Source organism: Sinocyclocheilus grahami, unplaced genomic scaffold, assembly GCF_001515645.1.
Source record: "Sinocyclocheilus grahami isolate Dianchi unplaced genomic scaffold, SAMN03320097.WGS_v1.1 scaffold24.1, whole genome shotgun sequence".
Classification (NCBI taxonomy): Eukaryota; Metazoa; Chordata; class Actinopteri; order Cypriniformes; family Cyprinidae; genus Sinocyclocheilus; species Sinocyclocheilus grahami.
The window spans coordinates 3,480,168-3,506,075 of NW_015505203.1; the positions used below are offsets into that span (position 1 = coordinate 3,480,168).

Genomic DNA, 25,908 nt, shown 5'->3' on the forward strand with positions numbered 1-25,908 from the left:
TGCTTGCCGCACTCACGCAGCCTGTCTCATAATGCTCGTTTATACTCTCACCCGGCTTCGCACCGCAAGTCTTCACGAGCTCATCTGGCAGTATGGATGAGACTTGACGCACGCGCGCAACCTGGCTCCGCGTTTAAAACTAATGTAAATTCAGTCTAACTGCTTGCTAATTTCACTTGGATGAAATATTCAGCACATTTTCCACTTGCTCTTAAAATGAATAAATCAATGTAATACTTTAATAATTGACTTAAGAAATACAGTTCTTTATTTATAAAAAATAAACAAATATTTTCTGTGAAATTCAGTAATTAAGTTAATTCTGTAAAAGTAGTTATACCATTATAATCTTGACTGCTGAAAAAAACCCCGAACAATAGAACCCCTCCCAAAACACAATAAAAATTTTAATGGATTTCAGGGTTATAATGGGAATTTGTTTGGTTTTAATGTATACTATAATGGTGTCTATTTGATGGATTCTATTGGTGGGATGTAATCTGGCAGATGGCAACCAATAGAACAACAGTAATTCCTATTGGATTAATGCCCAAAACAAAAAGGAATTTTGTAATGGTTTAATGGAAACTATTTAATAATTAATAATTTCTGTGATGGTTTCTATTGTTTTTTTTCAGCAGGGTAATGATACCCATACTGTGCTGCACATTATTGACAATATTGAGCTGAAGCTTGACTTTGCAAATTTAAAATCACAAATCAAATCGCAATCGCAATATCTGTCAAAAAAATCGCAATTTAATATTTTCCCCCAAATCGCACAGCCCTAGTACTGACTGTATTTTTTCTTGCTGTATTGTTCCTGGTGTTGGGGCAGTGGTGGCCTAATGGTTAGAGAGTTGGACTTGTAACTCGAAGGTGGCGGGTTTGGGTACCAGTAGGAAATGTAGGTGGAGTGAGTGAATAAACGCTGCTCACTTCCACCCTCAAAACCTACGACTTAGGTGCCCTTGAGCAAACCTAACCCCCAATTGCTCCCCACAGCAAAAGTGGCTGCCCACTGCTTTGTGTGTTCTAGGGCTGGGTTTTGACATAAATTTCACGATTCCATTTGATTCTCATTCACAAGCTTTCTATTCGATTACCGATTCGATTCAATATTGATTATTTTGGCTATATATCAGGTACAGTACATGCCAAATTTTCTCAAGGAAAAAAAAACTAAACTAATGCTGTAAAATATACATGAGTCAACTGGTACTACATTACTATAATATTTAAGGTTAAAATTGACTAATTTGTTAAGATTACATGATTACATTGATGCTGGCATGGCGTTAAAAAGTGAATAGATCAATAATTTGTTTGTAATATGTCTTGTATGTCTGTCTGCCTGTCATTTCTATCTATGCATCATTCTACCTTTCTATCGTTCTGTCTGTCATTCCATCTGTGTCATTCTGTCTTTCTATCATTGTTGTTCCATCTATCCATCGTTTTGTCTTAGCTCCATCTATCCATATATCATATATCTGTCTGTCTATCCAGCATTCTATCTTTCTGTTGTTCTGTCTGTCTGTCTGTCGTTCCAACTATCCATCATCCATATTGTCTGTCTGCATATATGTCTGTCTGTCTATTTTTTTAAGGTGTAATTGCCCTTTCCTCCCATCTTTCAACACAGCGAGGACACTTCTTTTACAGTATGAATGTGAGACAGCCGCACAGGTAGTCTGAGAGAGACAGACCCTTACAGACAGGTGCAGAGAGACAGTTAGAACATGTCAGAGGAAGATCAGATAAGTGTCTTATTCACTCAAACATCAGCACAAAGCCTAATTCAGCCGTACACTCAGTATTCAAGGCACAGATCGTAGACTCTGAGCTTTTTTTTAAGGTGAAATGGACCACTGGTTCTCATGCATGCTTTTAGGTCTGTTATTTAGCCTCTAAATTTTTTTAATGGTGATCTCTCTCTGTTCTGCCCACAGGAGAGGGATATGGCTCAGGAGAGCAATCAGACACAAGTGCTCTGTTCCAATGGTTGTGGGTTTTACGGGAATCCGCGTAATAACGGCATGTGCTCGGTGTGCTACAAAGACTCCTTACAGCGACAGAACAACAGCAGCAGGTCAAGCGATCCAGGTCAGTCTGATGTATCGCAGAAAGACCCATTTCCAATACTTCTGTGTTGACAAGTGCTATTTTACTGTCAGAATATAACAGTATTTGATCACATCAGGGGATGGCATTGATTGGTTTTCAAAGTCAACCCAAAATGCTGTGCGTAGATTCTTTTGCTTTGTTAATGTAACATTTCTGAGTTAGCTTTGCAAATGAGTTGCAAAAGTAATAGGGGGTTGTGATTAAAAGGAAGGTCTTTTCAAAGGTGGAGGAAGTTATGTTTTAATGATGGACTGTAAAGACAAACTTTTGAAATATGCTTATTCATGATAAGATCAGAATCATGTTTTAAGAAAGTAGTAGTTTTTGCTAGGGGTGCTCCGATTGATCGGCTACCAATCACTATCAGCCGATAATCACGTTGGGATGATTGATCGGAGGTCTCTAAAAAGGCCGATCTCAAAAAATCGATCTCAAGCTGATGATGCACCTGCCATGAGAGGTTTGGCACGACATGCAGCGGCACCGTCTCAGTCTCTGTCCGGCGTGGGTGAAATAATTATAATGCTGAAGGTGAGGTACTCGCCTTCATATTTCTTCATTAAATAACTTGTAAAGTAATTTGAAAACCTTGTGAGATGTAATTTCACAAAGCGCTCGCCCGCTCTCCTGAAGACCGTGCGCTCATGCACACTTGCAGCGTACACACATAATGCCAGGTTCACATTACTCCATTTGCAGTTCGTATGTGGTGCATAATTTTTCCGCGCTCATGTTAACAGATTAATAAAGCGTGCACACTGCAGACGGTTGCGGTCCGGCAGTGCGTTCCAGTAGCGTGTGTCTGCAGCAGTGCAGAGATCGTTTCCGCACTGAGTCTATTTTTGAATTAAAGTAACAGAGCATTTTTTGCAGTAAATATGAACATGGATTGACACGAAATGTAGTAATTACACCATAAATGCATATTATTAAAGTCTACTGTGTTTCACAGTCAACACATATGGCTTTTTGGCTAGGTTTAAAGGGAAAGAGCACTTTTAGATAAACAAGGCAATAATAGATGGCACTCGTGGAGGTAGGAAAACAAAGTTCTTTATGAACCGCAGAATTGCTTATAATAAAGATAGGCAAAAGGAAAGGCAGTAGAGCTGACTATATCTGTCAATGGTAAGTTTGTGATAATATAAGAAAAGTAGTTTAAATGTTTTGCCACTTGCTTGAGCAACTTAATATACAAATCTAGAAGTAAATGCAAAAGTAAAAAGCATTGAATAATGTGTTGCTTATATTTATTGTTTTCACATTGTCTGTGAAAGATTGTATTACTGTACTGTGTAAAAAAAAAAAAGAATTGCAATGCTGAAAAAGCATTTTCAGTGACAATGTTTGGATTTGAAATCAAAATAATGGATAAACGTTATGTTTGTGGTAAACAGCCGCAGATCAGTAGCAGACTCCTGTGTGAAAGCTGCTTGCCCTTTCACAAGAGTCACCTAAGAGAGGAATTTCCCCCCCATTTTCAAAAATATATGCCCTGAATAAATGTCTAAAAATCCTGATTGGAGTATCACTATAAATAGTTATAAATGATCAAAAGAAGGCTTTAAAAAGATTGGTGTTGGAGATCGGTATCGGCAGATACTGCTTTCTGTGATCGGTGATCAGTGATCGGCCTCAAAAATCCTCATCGGAGCACCCCTAGTTTTTGCCATGAAAATAGCCTAAGATGCTGACATGGCATTAATTAAAAATACACTACTAATACTAAGAAAGTAAAAAGGGACAATAATGGCAAGATGTTGGTGGATTAATTACTGCTCGATTTAATGCTACCTTTCAAATGTTTGAGTTCAGGACATATACAGGTGCATCTTAATAAATTAGAATGTCGTGGAAAAGTACATTTATTTCAGTAATTTAACTCAAATTGTGAAACTCGTGTATTAAATAAATTTAATGCACACAGACTGAAGTAGTTTAAGTCTTTGGTTCTTTTAATTGTGATGATTTTGGCTCACATTTAACAAAAACCCACCAATTCACTATCTTAACAAATTAGAATATGGTGACATGCTAATCAGCTAATCAACTCAAAACACCTGCAAAGGTTTCATGAGCCTTCAAAATTGTCTCTCAGTTTGGTTCACTAGGCTACACAATCATGGGGAAGACTGCTGATCATTTGAAGCTCAAGAAACGTTTATTATTATTAATGTTGAAAACAGTTGATGCTGTATATTTTTGTGGAAACCTTGGAACATTTAAAAAAAAAAGTGACATCTCATTGGTCCAGTGTTAATTTCGTTGACATAATTTTCGTCAACGAGAACATTCGACATTTTTTTCACTGACGACAACGAGACGAATACAAACTAAAACTCTTTTTGAATGATAAAAACTGACACAAATTTATTGACCGAATAAAAACGAGACAAATGTTAGGAAGGGACGATTTGGGAAGGGATTTATTCAGAACGAATCTGCTACATAGTTAGGAGGTTAGATGCATACATATGAACCGGCGGGACATAAGCTAAAATACGCTTGCTGCACGTCTCATTAAACATTTAAAAATGTCAATATGTGGGAGTAAGAGAAGAGCAGACATATGGAGAAATCTGACGACGCAAGAGAGAACTCCATTCGGTCCGGTTTTCTGAGCGCAGACACTGAAGCATACACACAGAAAGCGCATCTCGCATCACACAAGTACTCTCTCGCGTCGCATGAACGGAGAATTACACACAAAATTATGTCGAATTGTATGTTTTGATGAGTATTCACGTAAACACAATTGATTAGGTCTTAAGTGAATGTAAACCGTAGGAAGAACGTGTATCAGTGCATTGCATCCATTGCAGCTGCGCATTCGGGTTTAAAGGGAAAGCAGCCTAATTTAGTTGCTATTGTCTGAGTCATTGATGTTAATCAAGCAACAAAAGAAAGACAGAAAATCACGCACTGCTCTTGACTGTAAAACTTTAGTAGCCCTAAAGATTAATCTAAATTTATTTATAGAAATAAATATGTCTGCTTGAATATTGACCGAATAAAAACGAGACAAATGTTAGGAAGGGACGATTTGGGAAGGGATTTATTCAGAACGAATCTGCTACATAGTTAGGAGGTTAGATGCATACATATGAACCGGCGGGACATAAGCTAAAATACGCTTGCTGCACGTCTCATTAAACATTTAAAAATGTCAATATGTGGGAGTAAGAGAAGAGCAGACATATGGAGAAATCTGACGACGCAAGAGAGAACTCCATTCGGTCCGGTTTTCTGAGCGCAGACACTGAAGCATACACACAGAAAGCGCATCTCGCATCACACAAGTACTCTCTCGCGTCGCATGAACGGAGAATTACACACAAAATTATGTCGAATTGTATGTTTTGATGAGTATTCACGTAAACACAATTGATTAGGTCTTAAGTGAATGTAAACCGTAGGAAGAACGTGTATCAGTGCATTGCATCCATTGCAGCTGCGCATTCGGGTTTAAAGGGAAAGCAGCCTAATTTAGTTGCTATTGTCCGAGTCATTGATGTTAATCAAGCAACAAAAGAAAGACAGAAAATCAAGCACTGCTCTTGACTGTAAAACTTTAGTAGCCCTAAAGATTAATCTAAATTTATTTATAGAAATAAATATGTCTGCTTGAACGAATGAGGAATATGGTAAAGAAGTTGCTATAAAGAGAGCATAATTAGCCTATATAACCATTGGTATTTCATTAAAAAGAAGATCATGTTCTTGTTCTTGTTTGTGAGAAGTGGTTTTATTTAATTTGAACATAAAGGCATGTTGTGTGTCACCGCAGTTAAATCGGTGTCTATCATGATAAAACCTTGAGATCAAACCTATGAGTTTGGAAATTTTAGAGAAATGCTTAATAAATGCACTGTAACTAAACCCATTAGATTTTAGCCGACTAAATTTACTGTAGATTTAGTCGACTAAAACTAAAAACAATTCAGATGACTAAAATATGACTAAAACTAAATGGCATTTTAGTCAAAAGACTATGACTAAAACTAAATCAAAATTTGCTGTCACTGCATTGGTCCACACCCATTTTTTTTATTTTAAATAAGCGCTAATTTCATTATTCTCAACAGCATTTAACCTTTATTCAGGGATGCAAAAAGTTCCTGTCGCTGGAAACTTGTCTGGTTGTTCCATCATGCCTGGTTGGGACACAGTAGTGTTTTACTGAAACATCTCAAAAAGCAAACCCTCACTTGTTCTGTTACTTTCATCAGCTTCTGAAGAATAAGGAGAACTTAAAATGGAAGTGTTGACATTTTGGGTTTCCTGCTCTTTCATTGCCTGCAGTGTCTTCCAGCCTTAGCAGTAAAGGAGAATCTATGACTGTACAATCGACGTCACAGCATGAACAAAACAGGTACAACATCTTCCTCTTTACCCACCCTTTCATCATTTCTCATAACAGTTGCTTAATTCATTTCAATTGCAAAGGATGTAGTTTGTTTGTGCAACTCTTATTTCAAAAGGGCAAGAAAAGGCCCCTTTCTTATTGAAGAGTAAACTTGTGTGTGGTAACTTTTGAGTGGTATGACTGTACATAATGTAGAAGCGTGTCAGCAGGTTTTGCACTGCTATTTATATAACAATAGATATATTTGTATGACTATCAGTAGGCAGTTCTACTGTTATTCTTTTTTGTGTTAAACTCGGGTATTACATATTATATGATGCCAAGCTTTTTTGGCAGACTTAATAGTTTATGAATAGTTTTTTTTTCATCCAAGTTCCACCAATGTGTGTGTAGTTTAGTAATATATTTTTGTGTAGATAGTTTTTGTATTTTTTTATTTATTTTTTGTCCATCTTATTTTTAAATGGTCTTTATTTATTTAATTTCAGTTTTAGTTATTTTAGACACATGAAGAGCCTCTAAGTGCCATTTGAAATTGTCTTCTAAAATGAGCATTTTTTTCTCAGGCTCCTACAGTATGTTTATGTTCAGTTATTTCATTTTAATGGAAGTGAAAAGAAACTATAATAGGGCTGTGAATCTTTGGGTAGACAGCGAATCGATTCGATTCAAGAACGATTTTTGCAAATTCAGAACGATTTGATTTACAATTAAATTCGATTCAATTTGATTAACGATTCGATTCTGTATTCTTTAAGCGCATTCACAGGATTATTTAAATGCTTCCCCTAAATTCTTTAAATGCTTAGTCAGGGGCACTTAGATATTTTACAGATACACTTTACACTTTTGTCCATTGTTAGATGCTAGTTTAATGATGCTATGGCATGACATGGCATATGTAGAAATTTATGTAAGACAAGAAAAAAAAGAGCTTTAAAAGTATTATGTACAGGTTAACATTTTGTCACACCAGGGGCGTAGCCATCATTTCAGATGTGACAGAAATGTCAAATACAATAATTTTATGTATGTATTATTATTTTTTTTACAATAAAACAAATATTTTCTTATCTCTTACTTTGAATTTGCTATAAGAAATCAAATACATTTCTGGACAATAATCAATCATTTGTAATCTATTATTTTTTCCTAATGGCAAATTTATGATTGTTTTATATACTACAAACAATTATTTCGATTTTCTGCACAGAATAAGGTAGAAAATATATTTTATAGTTTCTGTACTGTAATAAATGATTTGTCAATTAGCACTGCATGATTCATAAATTGTATTTATTTATTGTGTTTATTGTCTTAACGTTTCACCAGTTCATTCTGCTTTTTATTCAGCTTAGCTGCAGAGATAGCCTGGCACGCCTTAAGTTCTAAGCGCAAGATCACTTCTCTTTCAGTGCAAAAACTCATTTTCATAAAATAAAATGCTATATTTAACTTTTCCTCTCCATCGGCGAATGAAGATTCTGAAAGAAACCGCGCCCTATGTCTGTTTGCTATAGCAACGAACGCTACTTTCATGCATCTGATTATCAGATAAACCTTGCGCTCTTATTTCAAGGTTGTTGTTAAAGCTGTGGTTATTTGAACAGTTTCCTTTGTACAATCGGTTCAACGACATTGTTAAAACACATTTATCATTCAATGGAACTGTGCGTATGCTTTAGACACTTACATTTTTGCTCCGTCTGTGCAGTAAATGTGCAGCTTTCGACTGCTCAGGTAATGACGTCGGTATGACCGAGAGCCATTGAAAAACTACAGAAAAGCAAAACTACTTCGCTTTAGCATTACTGGCCACGAGTACTAAAGAAGAGATCACACATCAGCTGCTCAAAAAATGTGTCCGTGAGACGAACGGAGCGCGAGCGCAATCCTGTGACAGTCACCGGCGGTAAATAGTGCAGCACGTGAAGGAGAGATGCGAGGGCACAAAACACCGTTCAAGGTCTCCATTAATTCGTGCTTGTAGTAATTTAATGTGTATATATTTTGAAAGCATTGAATCGCTATGGAAATCGCAATTCATTCGATTCTTAGCGTTTTCAATTGATTACTGTCCGAAATCGACGATTCAAAAATCCATGTTTCAAGATCGATGCATTGCATCGTCGGGGTTTGTAATCGATGCATTGAGAAAATGAGTGAATCGTTACACCCCTAGAGTCTAATAAAAATGCTAATTCGAAGACAATTTCAAATGGCACTTCAACGTGTTGATAGAAAACCATTATGCCAGCTGTTAAAACTACAGTTTGTCTTTGGGGAAGTATGTGATGTTAATACATTTGAAAGAATCTGATATATTGTGAGCAGTCGCTGCAAATAAAATATTTGTGTATTTATTTTAGAAATCGTGAGCATATTGAGCTAATTTAGCTTTTGTTTCTATATGGCAGGCTTCGACTGCCGGTGCGGACACTTGTTTTGCAGCATCCACCGATACTCAGATGTTCACAACTGTAGCTTCGATTACAAGGCTGATGCAGCTGAGAAAATAAGGAAAGAAAACCCGCTTGTCGTTGGGGAGAAAATCAAGAAGATTTGAGTTGAAGATTGCAAAGATGTTTTTTTACCCTCTTTTCCTTGAAACCTTGAATTGTGCATGCTACAATGAAACACATACGCAAATTTATTTTGTCCCTTTGTTTCATTTTACCTCTCAAGTTTATTTACTTACAAAATACTGTGGTATGTATACCATGAAATATTTATATAATTAGTAATTTAATTTACATTTATAAATGGGTTTTAGTTCTCACATGCTGAGACGACTCTGGTGATGAACAAAGCTCGCATGTTAAAGCCATTGCCAGAATTTTTAGTTTAGTTTTTTTCAATAACGATTGTAAGCAAGAAAATGACATTATTTACGTAATATAAAAAAGATAAGGTTTTATCAATTTCTCTATTTGCTTCATCCTTGATTTAAAAAATTCAGAGGTTTATAAGTCATTTAAAATGCGACTGCGGTCTCTGGTTTAACAGGGTTTTTTTGGACTTCATTACAGACTGTGATTTACATTTTCCTCATAGTTCATTTATTAGAGTGAGTGGAAGTTGCGAGGGGTTTTATTTGTCTGTGTATTCACTGCATTAATATTCAATAAAGTTTTACACATCACACTGTAGTAAGCACTCTAGCGATTCAATTTAGCCAAGTATACAGTCTCCCTAGTTTGTTTAATGACATTATATGCGTGCTTATGCTATTAATATTAAAATGCATAATAAGACCGGCAACACTGCTGCAAAATCTTGCCATTAGTTTTATGGTGCACTGTTGTTTAAAGGTACAAATCATTTAAGTGGTTCGAAAACCGATTATACCTTAATTCATTATTATTATGATACAATACTTGCCTTTCAAGCGCTATAAATGATCTTTGACATAACCCTGTCCCTGACTTATATTTATGAATCATGAAACCATGAAAATAATGTCAGAGGACGTTAGGAAAAAGTAACATTTTATACAATGTTGTCTATCAAAATAGTCTCTGTTTGTGTTCTGGAAACGTTAGCTAATTTATAGTTACAAAAAATAAAACACTAAGACAACATTGTTACTGGTCCTTGATTCTGATTGGTTGAGCCGAGTTCGAAGTTGCTGTAAATTACTCCACAAACATACACCTTTGTTTACTTCTGTGTGTTGCTTGACAACCACTTTGTTGCAACCACAACCGTTTCTGAGGAACTACATTGTTTGGTGGAAGAATACTGTTTTTTATTAATATCATTACACTTTATTTGCTCCGTTTTATTTTGTGAAACCTTACTACGTATATGGAATAACCGTTTTATAAAAGCAATAAACCCCGTGAAGCCGTGGTTTACAGTGGATTTATAACAGCTTCGCGTCGTGCCTAACAACGCCCCTTAGCTGTTATAAATTCACTGTAAACCACGGCTTCTTGGGGCTTATTGCTTTAAAAAATAATAATGTTCAAGGGGAGCCTTTGATTGGAGCTTAATTAATGTCAGAAAATTGTGAAATATGGAAAACTGTAACAGTTTTTGCCGTACAGGTGCTGTAAATGATAATAACAAATATCCATTTTCGCACTAAGCTTACCCCTGGCTTTTGTAAACCTAAAAGTAACGTTCTTAAGATGTTAGGAATTAAAAAAAACTATTTTAAAAATAAGGAGAACATCCATTCTGTGTGGAAAATATGAGTATTCTGTTTTGTCCATCAAAAAACTCTCGTTAGACAATGTTCTTATTAGGTTGTCACAAAAAAAAAGAAAAAGAAGAAAGAACCGTTTATGGTTGCACACAACGTTCCTGGAACATTAGGAATTGGTTAAAGTAATGGGACCCATACCCTAACGTTCTGCGGGGGGCACTTTTCTGCTGAGTCACGTCGGATAGACGGAGTATACTAGACGTAGGGAGGATAGAAGGGCGCGTCTCTGATTGGCTCGCCGCTTCGACACGTGAGGCGCTAACTTTCATATGTCTCAAGTGAACATCTGGAAGAGGGTACTCGCGCTGCTGTTTACTCGAGGACTGCAACTTCAGCATGTCTTTCGTAAAAGTGGAGGAGAAAAGTGACTTTTCTTTTCACAACTTGCCTTACGGAGTTTTCTCCATGCCGGATAATGTGAGTAGCTTTATTCACTCCTGGGAATGAAAGTATGTTTGTCTGAACTGAATGACTCAAGTCTTGTTATGCAATAAGATCGTGTTTAGCTTTATAAAATGACTAAATGATGTTACTCAGAATATTAATACTTCCGCTGCAATCCTGTCCGGATACAAGGTTTCAAAGGTCAGAATGGACATTGAAAATCTGCATTCATGAATTTAAAGTAAACTCTTTTATTGACAACCAAGCTGTATTGGCACGATTGTCAGCGTTTATAATACTGACAAAGCATTTAGTATTTAACGTATTAAAGTAGTCAATATAAAGACATGCTGGAGAACATGATCTGCCATAAAAGCAAAGCAGATCCAAAAGGCATTCTGAAATCCATGCAAAATGTTAAATGCAGAAAGATACTTTTTAACTTGTATACAATGTTTGGATATAACAGCCCAGGCACAGAATTGGCGTTGCCATTGGAGACCAGCTTTTGGACCTCAGTGTTATCAAGCATCTTTTCAATGGACCGGCTCTTGTGCATCATCAGGATGTTTTTGAACAGGTGAGCTCCATATAGTTTTGTATTAAACATTATGGATTCTTTTGCATCCTTATGCTTTTTTTCTTTTTCTTCATCAAAGCCCACACTCAATGCTTTTATGGCTCTGGGTTATGATGCTTGGAGGGAAGCGAGAAAGTGCCTCCAGATGCTTCTGGCTGCAGACCAGTCCATGCTGCGTGATAATGCCAGTTTAAGAAGCCGGTAAATGTCCCTCATACAATATGGATATTTCATTTCGTTAGTGTACTTATTACTGCATAAGTGTGCGCTGCATACTGCCTATATGTAGAACAGTACATATGCAACATCTTAAACAGTAGTGTGCAACTATGCATTTATCATTTTTTATTTATTGTTATTATTTATTAATAATAAAATAATTAATGCAGTAATACTATTATTATTAGTTATTGTTATTTTATATAATTAGTTAATTCATTTATCGATTTAAAAGAGAAAGCGGAAGGAATGTTTTAATTATTATTTTATTTATTTTAAACCAGAAAGCTGCAAAAAGTTTTATTTATTTATTAAAATCAGGTAGCTGAAGAAAAGTTCATTATGGCATCTTGTGTGTGTGTGATTTGTGATCTCCAGGGCATTTGTTCAGCAGAGTTCTGCAACGATGCATCTCCCAGCTGAGATCGGTGAGTGTGAAAGTCAAACAGATAGCCTCCAACTCCATATTTCCATATAACAGGACCATATTTCATACACAACTCATGTTTCAACTCTTTTCCTCAATATAGATTTAAAGTTAACATTGCCTTTTGCAACAGTTTAACTTCCATCATCTAATATATTTCAGAATTAAACCGTAAATGCATCTAGAATAAATGTACAGCGGGACCTTATTATTATTTTATCCATAAGGAATTGATTGGATCATGAAAAGTGGTGTTATACAGCAGAATTAAGACTGTGAAGAGGGATCTCTGATGTCTGCCAAATGCAAAGCTGTGGCCGAGCAGGTTATTACGTTTTGATGAAAGATTATCAAGACAAACATTTTTCATTGGCAGAACATGCACTGGTCAATAATACATACATCAACACTTTGAAGTTGTCTTTAAAGCAGTCAATGCTTTCTGTATTGGCACGACTGTCAGCGTTTATAATACTGACAAAGCATTTAGTATTTAACGTATTAAAGTAGTCAATATAAAGACATGCTGGAGAACATGATCTGCCATAAAAGCAAAGCAGATCCAAAGGCATTCTGAAATCCATGCAAAATGTTAAATGCAGAAAGATACTTTTTAACTTGTATACAATGTTTGGATATAACAGCCCAGGCACAGAATTGGCGTTGCCATTGGAGACCAGCTTTTGGACCTCAGTGTTATCAAGCATCTTTTCAATGGACCGGCTCTTGTGCATCATCAGGATGTTTTTGAACAGGTGAGCTCCATATAGTTTTGTATTAAACATTATGGATTCTTTTGCATCCTTATGCTTTTTTTCTTTTTCTTCATCAAAGCCCACACTCAATGCTTTTATGGCTCTGGGTTATGATGCTTGGAGGGAAGCGAGAAAGTGCCTCCAGATGCTTCTGGCTGCAGACCAGTCCATGCTGCGTGATAATGCCAGTTTAAGAAGCCGGTAAATGTCCCTCATACAATATGGATATTTCATTTCGTTAGTGTACTTATTACTGCATAAGTGTGCGCTGCATACTGCCTATATGTAGAACAGTACATATGCAACATCTTAAACAGTAGTGTGCAACTATGCATTTATCATTTTTTATTTATTGTTATTATTTATTAATAATAAAATAATTAATGCAGTAATACTATTATTATTAGTTATTGTTATTTTATATAATTAGTTAATTCATTTATCGATTTAAAAGAGAAAGCGGAAGGAATGTTTTAATTATTATTTTATTTATTTTAAACCAGAAAGCTGCAAAAAGTTTTATTTATTTATTAAAATCAGGTAGCTGAAGAAAAGTTCATTATGGCATCTTGTGTGTGTGATTTGTGATCTCCAGGGCATTTGTTCAGCAGAGTTCTGCAACGATGCATCTCCCAGCTGAGATCGGTGAGTGTGAAAGTCAAACAGATAGCCTCCAACTCCATATTTCCATATAACAGGACCATATTTCATACACAACTCATGTTTCAACTCTTTTCCTCAATATAGATTTAAAGTTAACATTGCCTTTTGCAACAGTTTAACTTCCATCATCTAATATATTTCAGAATTAAACCGTAAATGCATCTAGAATAAATGTACAGCGGGACCTTATTATTATTTTATCCATAAGGAATTGATTGGATCATGAAAAGTGGTGTTATACAGCAGAATTAAGACTGTGAAGAGGGATCTCTGATGTCTGCCAAATGCAAAGCTGTGGCCGAGCAGGTTATTACGTTTTGATGAAAGATTATCAAGACAAACATTTTTCATTGGCAGAACATGCACTGGTCAATAATACATACATCAACACTTTGAAGTTGTCTTTAAAGCAGTCAATGCTTTCTGAAATTGACTGGTGTCTTTAAAGTTGTGCTGTAGAGTACAGAACTCGTTAATGTTTCATAAAGACCACTAGAGTGCACTGTTCACTAACTATCGCTGTCAGAGCCATTCATAACCCTCTCATGCCATGAAAGATTACAACCTTCTCTTTGTTCGGCATTATGGGTGTTGATGTTTTCTTGTTTTTTTCACTACAGCCATTTTTCTCTAATAGGGTAGCACTGATTTAAAAACAAACAAACAAACACACATTTCTATACTGCATAGACAGCCAGCTTTTATTAAAACCTCATCTTGTTAGCAGTGAATTACCTCACTAACTTATGCAGTTACTTTAGCATTTAATTTTTATTTATAAATATTTCAATACTTATTTATATTTTATAATTATTTATGATCATAATAATTATTGATCAGTCTTTCTTGCTCTTTAGCATGTAATTATGCATATAATTGTGTTATGAGCACACTTCATTAATAAATAAGGACAGATAGCTGCCGGTAGAAGAAGAATCGATAAATACAAGTTAAAAACCTTGTGATCATTGAAGGAATCTTTCTGCTCTAAACATTTTTTTCAGGATGTGGAAAATCTGGAGACTTTTGTGAAAGGTGGTTTTCATAGTGTCTTGATGAAGGAGTTATCCCAAAATTCAATTTATTTCTATACTACCAGACAAAAGTTTGGAATAATTAATTGCGAATTGAATAATTCATTTTTTTAAATATTTTTGAAAGAAGTCTTTTCTGCTCACCAAGGCTGCATTTATTTGATAAAAAACTAAAATATTGTTACAATTTAAAATAACTGTTTTCTATTTGAGGATATTTTAAAATGTAATTTATTCACGTGATGCAAAGCTGAATTGTCAGCATCGTTACTCCAGTCTTCAGTGTCTTCAGAAATCATTCTAATATGCTGATTTGCGGCTGTTATTATCATTATTATTGATGCTAAATGATTAATAATGTTTATTTTGTTTGCTATATTTAAATAGAAAACAGTTATTTTAAATTGTAATAATATTTCACAATATTACTGTTTTTACTGTGTTTGTAATCAAATAAATGTAACCTTTATGAGCAGAAGAGACTTATTTCAAAAACATAAAAATGGTAATTATTCCAAACGTTTCACTAGTAGTGTATATATTTATTTTTATGTAAATAATTAGTTTTTTTTATTTTGTCTGGTCATTCCAACACTGTATTACTTTCTTTTTCCATGAAACCTCTCTTCCAGACCTCATAAAATCTCTTTTAGAAACATTGCGTCAGATGTTGCATAATTTATACCAAATGTCATTAGATATCAGCTGTCACATGACCAATTAAAAACTGAAAATTACGATTGAGATTTGAGGGCAACAGCAGAGGTGGCGGTTATCGGTGAATAACTAAAATAAATGGAAGTTTCAGTCATAAATGTATAATTAATTTTCTCACACAAAGCGAGAGGATTAGTTACTGATGACAGAACTTTCATTTTTGGTTGAGATGTTTCTTTAAATGTAGTGCACCAGAAACAGAACTGAATAAACCTGAGCAAAAGTCTGATGCAGAGGGTTAAGAATATTTGAGAGAAATAGGCCTTTTGTGTACATAGAAAAAGTCTTAGATCTTTGAGCTCAGGTCATGACAAATGGGGGCAAAAACAAAAGTGTTGTGTTTATAATCTTGTTCAGTGTATAAATATACTTAATATATGAACATAACATTTTTCTAAAATATATACATGCATGAGTGTGTATTTATGTATACATAATAATTAAATACACACAGCACACACACATATATTATGTACACAAAAACTTTTATTTTGGATGCAATTTATCACGATTAATCGTTGCCCAGCATGTGTGTGTGTGTGTGTGAAGAATGAGATTTAAGAGTGAAGAGAAAGATTTTTTTCTCTGATATATTTATTAAATCTGCTATATATATTATGTATAACGATAAATGCAGCTAAATCTTACAACATTTCAATGCTTTTCCATTAAAGCCAATATTTGTTGTTTACTGTTTTTCTTAATATCTTCCTTTATGTTGTGGAGAACAAAGAAAGTCATGCAGGTTTGGGTTGGGACAACATGAGGAGTAAATGACGACAGAAATGCCATTTATGGATCTCTTAAAGGATGCAAAATTCACCCAGAAGATAAAAAGTCCCCCATATAAAGCACTGCTGGAAAGTTATGATGTGTTGTGGTAAAGGGAATGATATATTATCCTGTCTTGTAGGCTGCGACTGCCAGTGGGTTATCATGGGAGAGCTTCATCTGTGGTCGTCTCTGGAACACCAATCAGAAGACCTCGAGGACAGATGAGACCAGACGCAGGTAAACAAAACGTGGTGGATAAACCACAGACTCATCAACACAAGAAGCTCTTCTGTTGTAAATTTAGAATTTATAAAACTAGAAATAAACGGTATTGTTTCCGTTTGATTGTGCCTAAAGGAATAGTTCACCCAAAAATTAAAATTTGCTAAAAATGTACTCCCCATCAAGCCATCCAAGATGTAGATGAGTTGGTTTCTTCATCAGATTTGGAGAGTGTAGATATGTAGCATTACATCACTTGCTCACCAATGGATGCTCTGCAGTGAATGGGTGCAGTCAGAATGAGAGTCCAAACAGCTGATAAAAACATCACAATAACACACAAGTAATCCACACCACTCCAGTACATCAGTTAACATCTTGTCAAGGGAAAAGCTGCATGTCTTTAACTTCAAATTGTTGTTTTCAGCTAAAATAGTCCCCTATCCAAAATCTTGCTTTCGCCAGTGAAAAAATCATCTTGTCTGAATCAGGAGAGAAATCTGCACAGATCAAGCACTGATTACAAGCAAAAACAGTCCAAAACAATTCTAAACAATTTTGAGTGGATATTGATGTGAGAAAAGAACAGGGAATTTTCACTGGGGGAAGCATTGTTATGGATTATGGACTCATATTTTGGCCAGAAGCAACAGTTTAACACCCAATCTCATGTTAATCTTGAGTACCTATAGAGTAGTCATGCATCCTTCATATCTCCAAAGAGTCTTTAGTTTTATCATATTTATGAAAGAAAGATACAGCTTTACGATTTTCTCTGAAAACAGCCGAGATCCTGGAGCTGTGCCGTGGGCGGAGCTAAAGAGTGATGAGCACTTGAGCGCCTGTTGCCAACAAAATGCAGAAAGATGCAGTTTCACTTACTGCCTCAGTTTGCGAATCATGACCGGGATCTTTTATAACTGGGACCGCTCCATCTTTCAGTATCAAACGATGTGCAAATCCAGTGCCGCACTAGGCCTTGTTTATAATATTTTCGCATATACACTTGCAAAACTCTGTTGCTGCCCCGGAAAAACAAACTGCATCCACTGTTTACATAACACTGTTTACGTAACAAGGATTTCCACCCTTCGTGATGTCATGCTAAAAAAAAAAACGTTCTAAAACTTATACAAAACCATTGGCACAGAAAAACTCCGTTCTGCATCCAAATCGTTATTTGTTTTTTCAACTTTGGCTATGTTTAGCATGAGAATCCAACTCTTTAAAGGTGGGGTAAGTGAATTCTGGTAGCCAATGTTGATATTTTAAATCACCAAAACAAACACGCCCCTACCCCAAAAGGGTCTCGACCCTATTTTGATAGCTCTGCCCCACACATATGTACGCAACCCATGCAACGATGATGGCGGAATCTACTGTATTAAACATATTATCTTACTTTTCGGACACACTTTGGGAGCTGACACTTGAAACAGACAGTGGAGGAGGTTTAGACGCTCCAGGCTTATAGGGTGTGGAAATGAATGTGTCTTTATCATTGCTGAAGGGAACGACAATACGATTGCAGATGAACAAACAAGTGATCATGACACACGAGCATATTCAAGCAAAATCCAGCATATATTAGTTCTGTGAAACAAAGCAAAACCAATGTTACTCACCCATCGAGAAGAAACAAAGCAACCTCGTCATCCGATCATAGGCCTTCCCGCTCATTGAGTTCTCTCCAGCGCTGGAAAGCTGATCCGATATTTACACGGGTCCTACTTCTTGCCTTATCATAAGCCTTCTTTTGTTCCGCAGACGTTTTCCTCTTTTGTTTTTTATCCGCCATCTCTATCTTTCTGTCGCTCGGCTCGCTAATGTCCGACCTGTGCACTGAACGCTCTCTCCTCCACATCATGAGTAGACACGCCCCTTACTGCTGATTGGCTACAAGTTTGTTTTGGTCCTCGGCCCGACTCGTTTTCTAAAGCGTTTTTGAAAAAATACATACCCCACCTTTAACCGTGTAAATAACTCAACATGCATGAAATAGCATTAGACTCCCCCTTTAAAGTTAAAATGTTTTGTTTCTTACAAACAAGCAGCTTTTCACTTCTCAAGATGTTAACTGATGGACTGGAGTGATGTGGATTATTGTGATGTTTTTATCAACCGTTTGGACTCTCATTCTGACGGCACCCATTCACTGCAGAGGATCCATTAGTGTAATGTACTAAATTACAAAATTACATTTGTAATGCTAAATTTATCCAAATCCGGTGAAGAAACAAACTCATTTACATCTTGGATAAACTGAGGGTGAGAGGGTGAGTAGCAATTGTTTTTATGTGAACTATTCCTTTAATTGACAGCAAAATGTTCATAATTCAAAAAAATATATAATTTGAAGTATGCTAATTATTTTGAAGAATAAATGTTTATATAGTGTATATATTTATACATTTTTATTGAAATGTATGTAGTTTGAAGTTTATTTTAGCAGTTAAGTGCACATTGAGTGTTCTCTGTGTGAATAACGTGTTGTGCATTTACAAATGGCGCAGTCAGCACATTGAAAAAAAAAACAATATGTGTATTTGCTTATTTTGCGTCATAGACATCATAGCAGTGGCAGGCTGATTAATGGCATCATGTTTCATGAAAAACCTCCATGTGGCTTGGAATGATGAGGCTGTTATGATATTTTCCCATACGTTAAATGATTGCTTTCACTGGTCAGCAAACCCGCACCGTTCATTATTACAGCCTCACTTGAGAACTGATCTGACACATGTTTAAGTGGGGACTATAAATATTATGCAAATTCAGCCTGTAATGAACTCTGCTGCGAAATCCATCAAAACAGCTGTAAATCTGTGTTTGTTTCATAACTATATTTCTCTTTCAGCTCAACCGTCCATCTTTGGACCTAGCAAGCAGCTGGATATAGAGTTAGAGATGGTGAGTTAATGTGTTATGTGATGCAGTTCATTAGTTTATTAGTTGAGCATGTTATTGTGATTTGTTTCTGATTCACTCCTGTGCAGCAATGATGTAAGGAACTAAAGACTTATAGATTTCAGTCCTTCCCCGTTGTTCCCATAAACAAGGCACTCAGGAGAATGGCTTTACAAGAAATTTATTTTCAGTGGAAATGTTTCCAAAATTGCACTCAATTTGTCACTTTCTGCTTGCAGTAATGCTGCATTTTTCTGTTGCCATTTCTATGATCAAGGTTAGAGCTAAGCGCTAAATCTCAATATCTCATATACTGTATATATATATATATATATATATATATTAGGGATGCACCGATACCGATACTGGGCTCCTGTACTCGTTAAAATGACCCGATACCAAACGCTGATACCACACAGCATGTGTTAAGTGCCATATTCACACAATGAAACACCAACAACAGACAGCAGAATGGAGTTATTGGAGATTACGTATGTCTACGAAGTATATGTATGCAATGAATATAATGTTAAACATTCAGTATTGACTGTATAGCTGATGTGCGCCAGCTGATAAGCAAAGCACGCTGAGTGGATTGAGCGTGCGGCGGCGCAGATGCGCGAGCTTGTTGAGTGAATATACCTTTCTCACAGACATCACTGGAAAGTTTGTAGTTCGGTCGGATATGTCAAAAACAAGTAAGTAAAACAATGCACAAGTTACTAAACGGTAGGGAGAGAGCGAGAGAGCGTAAATCTGTTGTGTGATCTTTGATGTTCACTCACTTAGCACACATCATTTGGATTAAAACTGAATCGTAAAAATAAGACCATTTATAGGGGCATTCACTATAAACATCATTTATTTTTAACCTTAGGCACGGCTGGACTGGGACAAAAAATCGGCCCTGGCATTTTTTTGGTCCAAGCGGCCCACCACCACTTCTATATATACGTATAAGATATACACTACCAGTCAAAAGTTTTTGAACAGTAAGATTTTTAATGCTTTTTAAAGAAGTCTCTTCTGCTCACCAAGCCTGCATTTATGTGATCCAAAATACAGCAAAAGCAGTAATATTGTGAAATATTTTTACTATTTAAAATAACTATTTGAATATATTCAAATAAAATAACTATTTGAATATATTTTAAAATATAATTTATTCCTGTGATTTCAAAGCTGAATTTTTAGCATCATTACTCCAGTCACAAGATCCTTCAGAAAGCATTCAAATATTCTGATTTGCTGCTAAAAAAAACATGTATTATTTTTATTATGTAAAAAGCTGAGTAGAATTTTTCAGATGATGAATAGAACAGCATTTATCTGAAATGGAAATCTTTTGTAACATTATGAATGTCTTTATCATCACTTTTGATCAATTTAAAGCGTCCTTGCTAAATAAAAGTATTAATTTCTATCATTTCTTTCCCAAAAAAAACAAACAAAAAAAAATTCTACTGACTTCAAGCTTTTGAATTGTATAGTGTATAATGTTACAAAAGCTTTTTATTTCAGATAAATGCTGATCTTTGGATCTTTCTATTCATCTAAGAATCCCGAAAAAAATTTATTCAACTGTTTTAAATTTTGATAATAATAATAAATGTTTCTTGAACAGCAAATCAGCATATTAGAATGATTTCTGAAGGATCATGTGACACTGAAGACTGGAGTAATGATGCTGAAAATTCAGCTTTGATCACAGGAATAAATTACATTTTAATATATATTTAAATAGCAGTTATTTTAAATAGTAAAACATTTCACAATATTACTGCTTTTGCTGTATTTTGGATCAAATAAATGCAGGCTTGGTGAGAAGAGACTTCTTTAAAGGGGTCATAGGATGCTACATGTTTGAACCAGCATATATTAGTTCTGTGAAACAAAGCAAAACCAATGTTACTCACCTATCGAGAAGAAACAAAGCAACCTCGTCATCCGATCGTAGGCCTTCCCGCTCATTGAGTTCTCTCCAGCGCTGGAAAGCTGATCCGATATTTACACGGGTCCTACTTCTTGCCTTATCATAAGCCTTCTTTTGTTCCGCAGACGTTTTCCTCTTTTGTTTTTTATCCGCCATCTCTATCTTTCTGTCGCTCGGCTCGCTAATGTCCGACCTGTGCACTGAACGCTCTCTCCTCCACATCATGAGTAGACACGCCCCTTACTGCTGATTGGCTACAAGTTTGTTTTGGTCCTCGGCCCGACTCGTTTTCTAAAGCGTTTTTGAAAAAATACATACCCCACCTTTAACCGTGTAAATAACTCAACATGCATGAAATAGCATTAGACTCCCCCTTTAAAGTTAAAATGTTTTGTTTCTTACAAACAAGCAGCTTTTCACTTCTCAAGATGTTAACTGATGGACTGGAGTGATGTGGATTATTGTGATGTTTTTATCAACCGTTTGGACTCTCATTCTGACGGCACCCATTCACTGCAGAGTATCCATTAGTGTAATGTACTAAATTACATTAGCAGTGATGTAATGCTAAATTTATCCAAATCCGGTGAAGAAACAAACTCATTTACATCTTGGATAAACTGAGGGTGAGTAAGCGTTCAGCAATTGTTTTTATGTGAACTATTCCTTTAATTGACAGCAAAATGTTCATAATTCAAAAAAATATATAATTTGAAGTATGCTAATTATTTTGAAGAATAAATGTTTATATAGTGTATATATTTATACATTTTTATTGAAATGTATGTAGTTTGAAGTTTATTTTAGCAGTTAAGTGCACATTGAGTGTTCTCTGTGTGAATAACGTGTTGTGCATTTACAAATGGCGCAGTCAGCACATTGAAAAAAAAAACAATATGTGCATTTGCTTATTTTGCGTCATAGACATCATAGCAGTGGCAGGCTGATTAATGGCATCATGTTTCATGAAAAACCTCCATGTGGCTTGGAATGATGAGGCTGTTATGATATTTTCCCATACGTTAAATGATTGCTTTCACTGGTCAGCAAACCCGCACCGTTCATTATTACAGCCTCACTTGAGAACTGATCTGACACATGTTTAAGTGGGGACTATAAATATTATGCAAATTCAGCCTGTAATGAACTCTGCTGCGAAATCCATCAAAACAGCTGTAAATCTGTGTTTGTTTCATAACTATATTTCTCTTTCAGCTCAACCGTCCATCTTTGGACCTAGCAAGCAGCTGGATATAGAGTTAGAGATGGTGAGTTAATGTGTTATGTGATGCAGTTCATTAGTTTATTAGTTGAGCATGTTATTGTGATTTGTTTCTGATTCACTCCTGTGCAGCAATGATGTAAGGAACTAAAGACTTATAGATTTCAGTCCTTCCCCGTTGTTCCCATAAACAAGGCACTCAGGAGAATGGCTTTACAAGAAATGTATTTTCAGTGGAAATGTTTCCAAAATTGCACTCAATTTGTCACTTTCTGCTTGCAGTAATGCTGCATTTTTCTGTTGCCATTTCTATGATCAAGGTTAGAGCTAAGCGCTAAATCTCAATATCTCATATACTGTATATATATATATATATATATATATATTAGGGATGCACCGATACCGATACTGGGCTCCTGTACTCGTTAAAATGACCCGATACCAAATGCTGATACCACACAGCATGTGTTAAGTGCCATATTCACACAATGAAACACCAACAACAGACAGCAGAATGGAGTTATTGGAGATTACGTATGTCTACGAAGTATATGTATGCAATGAATATAATGTTAAACATTCAGTATTGACTGTATAGCTGATGTGCGCCAGCTGATAAGCAAAGCACGCTGAGTGGATTGAGCGTGCGGCGGCGCAGATGCGCGAGCTTGTTGAGTGAATATACCTTTCTCACAGACATCACTGGAAAGTTTGTAGTTCGGTCGGATATGTCAAAAACAAGTAAGTAAAACAATGCACAAGTTACTAAACGGTAGGGAGAGAGCGAGAGAGCGTAAATCTGTTGTGTGATCTTTGATGTTCACTCACTTAGCACACATCATTTGGATTAAAACTGAATCGTAAAAATAAGACCATTTATAGGGGCATTCACTATAAACATCATTTATTTTTAACCTTAGGCACGGCTGGACTGGGACAAAAAATCGGCCCTGGCATTTTTTTGGTCCAAGCGGCCCACCACCACTTCTATATATACGTATAAGATATACACTACCAGTCAAAAGTTTTTGAACAGTAAGATTTTTAATGCTTTTTAAAGAAGTCTCTTCTGCTCACCAAGCCTGCATTTATGTGATCCAAAATACAGCAAAAGCAGTAATATTGTGAAATATTTTTACTATTTAAAATAACTATTTGAATATATTCAAATAAAATAACTATTTGAATATATTTTAAAATATAATTTATTCCTGTGATTTCAAAGCTGAATTTTTAGCATCATTACTCCAGTCACAAGATCCTTCAGAAAGCATTCAAATATTCTGATTTGCTGCTAAAAAAAACATGTATTATTTTTATTATGTAAAAAGCTGAGTAGAATTTTTCAGATGATGAATAGAACAGCATTTATCTGAAATGGAAATCTTTTGTAACATTATGAATGTCTTTATCATCACTTTTGATCAATTTAAAGCGTCCTTGCTAAATAAAAGTATTAATTTCTATCATTTCTTTCCCAAAAAAAACAAACAAAAAAAAATTCTACTGACTTCAAGCTTTTGAATTGTATAGTGTATAATGTTACAAAAGCTTTTTATTTCAGATAAATGCTGATCTTTGGATCTTTCTATTCATCTAAGAATCCCGAAAAAAATTTATTCAACTGTTTTAAATTTTGATAATAATAATAAATGTTTCTTGAACAGCAAATCAGCATATTAGAATGATTTCTGAGCCAAAAAAAACAAACAAAAAAAAATTCTACTGACTCCAAGCTTTTGAATTGTATAGTGTATAATGTTACAAAAGCTTTTTATTTCAGATAAATGCTGATCTTTGGATCTTTCTATTCATCTAAGAATCCCGAAAAAAATTTACTCAACTGTTTTAAATTTTGATAATAATAATAAATGTTTCTTGAACAGCAAATCAGCATATTAGAATGATTTCTGAAGGATCATGTGACACTGAAGACTGGACTAATGATGCTGAAAATTCAGCTTTGATCACAGGAATAAATTACATTTTAATATATATTTAAATAGCAGTTATTTTAAATAGTAAAACATTTCACAATATTACTGCTTTTGCTGTATTTTGGATCAAATAAATGCAGGCTTGGTGAGAAGAGACTTCTTTAAAGGGGTCATAGGATGCTACATGTTTGAACTGAAACGTGTGTTGGCAGTGTGTGTACACAACCACCCTATAATGATAAAAATCCACCCAGTGTTTTTTTAAAAATCTGGTTAAATGTTTTCCCCTTTCTCAAATCAAGCCGATCTCAGATGCCATACAGACAGGCCCCTCCCGCAATTGTTTGATTGACAGTAGCGTTTCAGCACAGACTGGACTGGTGTCTTACCTTAGACCCACCCTGAGTGAGCTGTCATCAATCCGCCATTGTTTCACCCCCGGAGCAGATGTAAACAAGAATGACTCCTAAGCGATTGAGATGTTCTGTTGTTAGATGTAATAATGAACATAGCAGTCGTCATTTACTCCCGACAGCTGAGCCGCTGAACTTGCAGTGGATTACATTGTTTCTGAAGGGAATGCTCCCCCGATCTACATAAATGCGTCTATGTTCGCGCAAATGATTCATGATCCAGCCTCATCTACAGAAGAAGTGAGTATAATGTTTTGTAATGAATCTTTGCAAATCGCCTTTCCTAATAATGTGCTAATTAGCAAGTTTCACGATGAATGCAGCTAAAGTAAACAGTCTCTCTGAGAGCAGCTCAGAAGAGAGGGGCGGGGTCAGCAGAGCTTATTAACATTTAAAGGAAAATGCTACAAAAACGGCTTGATCTGAAAAGAGCTGTTTTTGACAGGGTAAAAAAGGTGTTTTTTACACTACCATTGAGAAATTTCAACCAAACTATTTTACAGACTTTTCCTTAAGACCCCAAATAATCATATCAACTTGTGGAAAATGGGCATCCTATGACCCCTTTAAAAAACATAAAAAATATTACTGTTCGAAAACTTTTGACTGGTAGTGTATGTATGTGTGTATCACACTCGTATCACATATAGTTGTTTTGGATAAGAATAAAACGTCAGGTCCGACAATATCGTGTCTTTTTTCATTTAAATCTATATTTATTCGCATTGGCCCATGGAAACCTCTATGAACACACTTAACTTGGCAAAAAAGCGCGGGGGACGAATTTACATTTTATTAAAAAGTGTTTACGTATTCTACACTCATGGCATGCACACACATTAGGTTAGATGCCTGCCTCCGTTATGAGTCCCTATCAAGCACGTTACCGATTCAACTACTCTCCTCTCCTCCTCCTGCCTGGCTCTTTGGCCCGCATCACTCACCGCAGAGCAAGCCTGTTCTTGATAAATCTGCTGTGAAAACGTCTATAGCGCATTGTGATTGGATGGTTTACGCT

The 25,908-nt window shown here is 35.6% G+C and overlaps 1 protein-coding gene, 1 long non-coding RNA gene and 1 pseudogene across 2 annotated transcripts in view; all 3 read left to right on the top strand.

Annotated features, from left to right (window-relative positions):
* Positions 1 to 9,198, top strand: part of LOC107563255 (AN1-type zinc finger protein 6-like) — a 13,972-nt gene extending 4,774 nt beyond the window's left edge. The window contains exons 2-5 of the mRNA XM_016248077.1: positions 1,951 to 2,106; positions 6,430 to 6,499; positions 8,208 to 8,233; positions 8,911 to 9,198. Coding sequence (XP_016103563.1) covers positions 1,962 to 2,106; positions 6,430 to 6,499; positions 8,208 to 8,233; positions 8,911 to 9,059 — 390 coding nt within the window. The 5' untranslated portion in view covers positions 1,951 to 1,961 and the 3' untranslated portion in view covers positions 9,060 to 9,198. The remainder of the gene's footprint in view (positions 1 to 1,950; positions 2,107 to 6,429; positions 6,500 to 8,207; positions 8,234 to 8,910) is intronic.
* A 1,721-nt stretch (positions 9,199 to 10,919) lies between these two features.
* Positions 10,920 to 25,908, top strand: part of LOC107563267 (fumarylacetoacetase-like) — a 37,586-nt pseudogene continuing 22,597 nt past the window's right edge.
* Positions 12,953 to 13,719, top strand: LOC107562954 (uncharacterized). Its single transcript, XR_001606056.1, has 3 exons — positions 12,953 to 13,068; positions 13,148 to 13,269; positions 13,664 to 13,719. It is a non-coding gene; the product is annotated as an uncharacterized lncRNA (long non-coding RNA).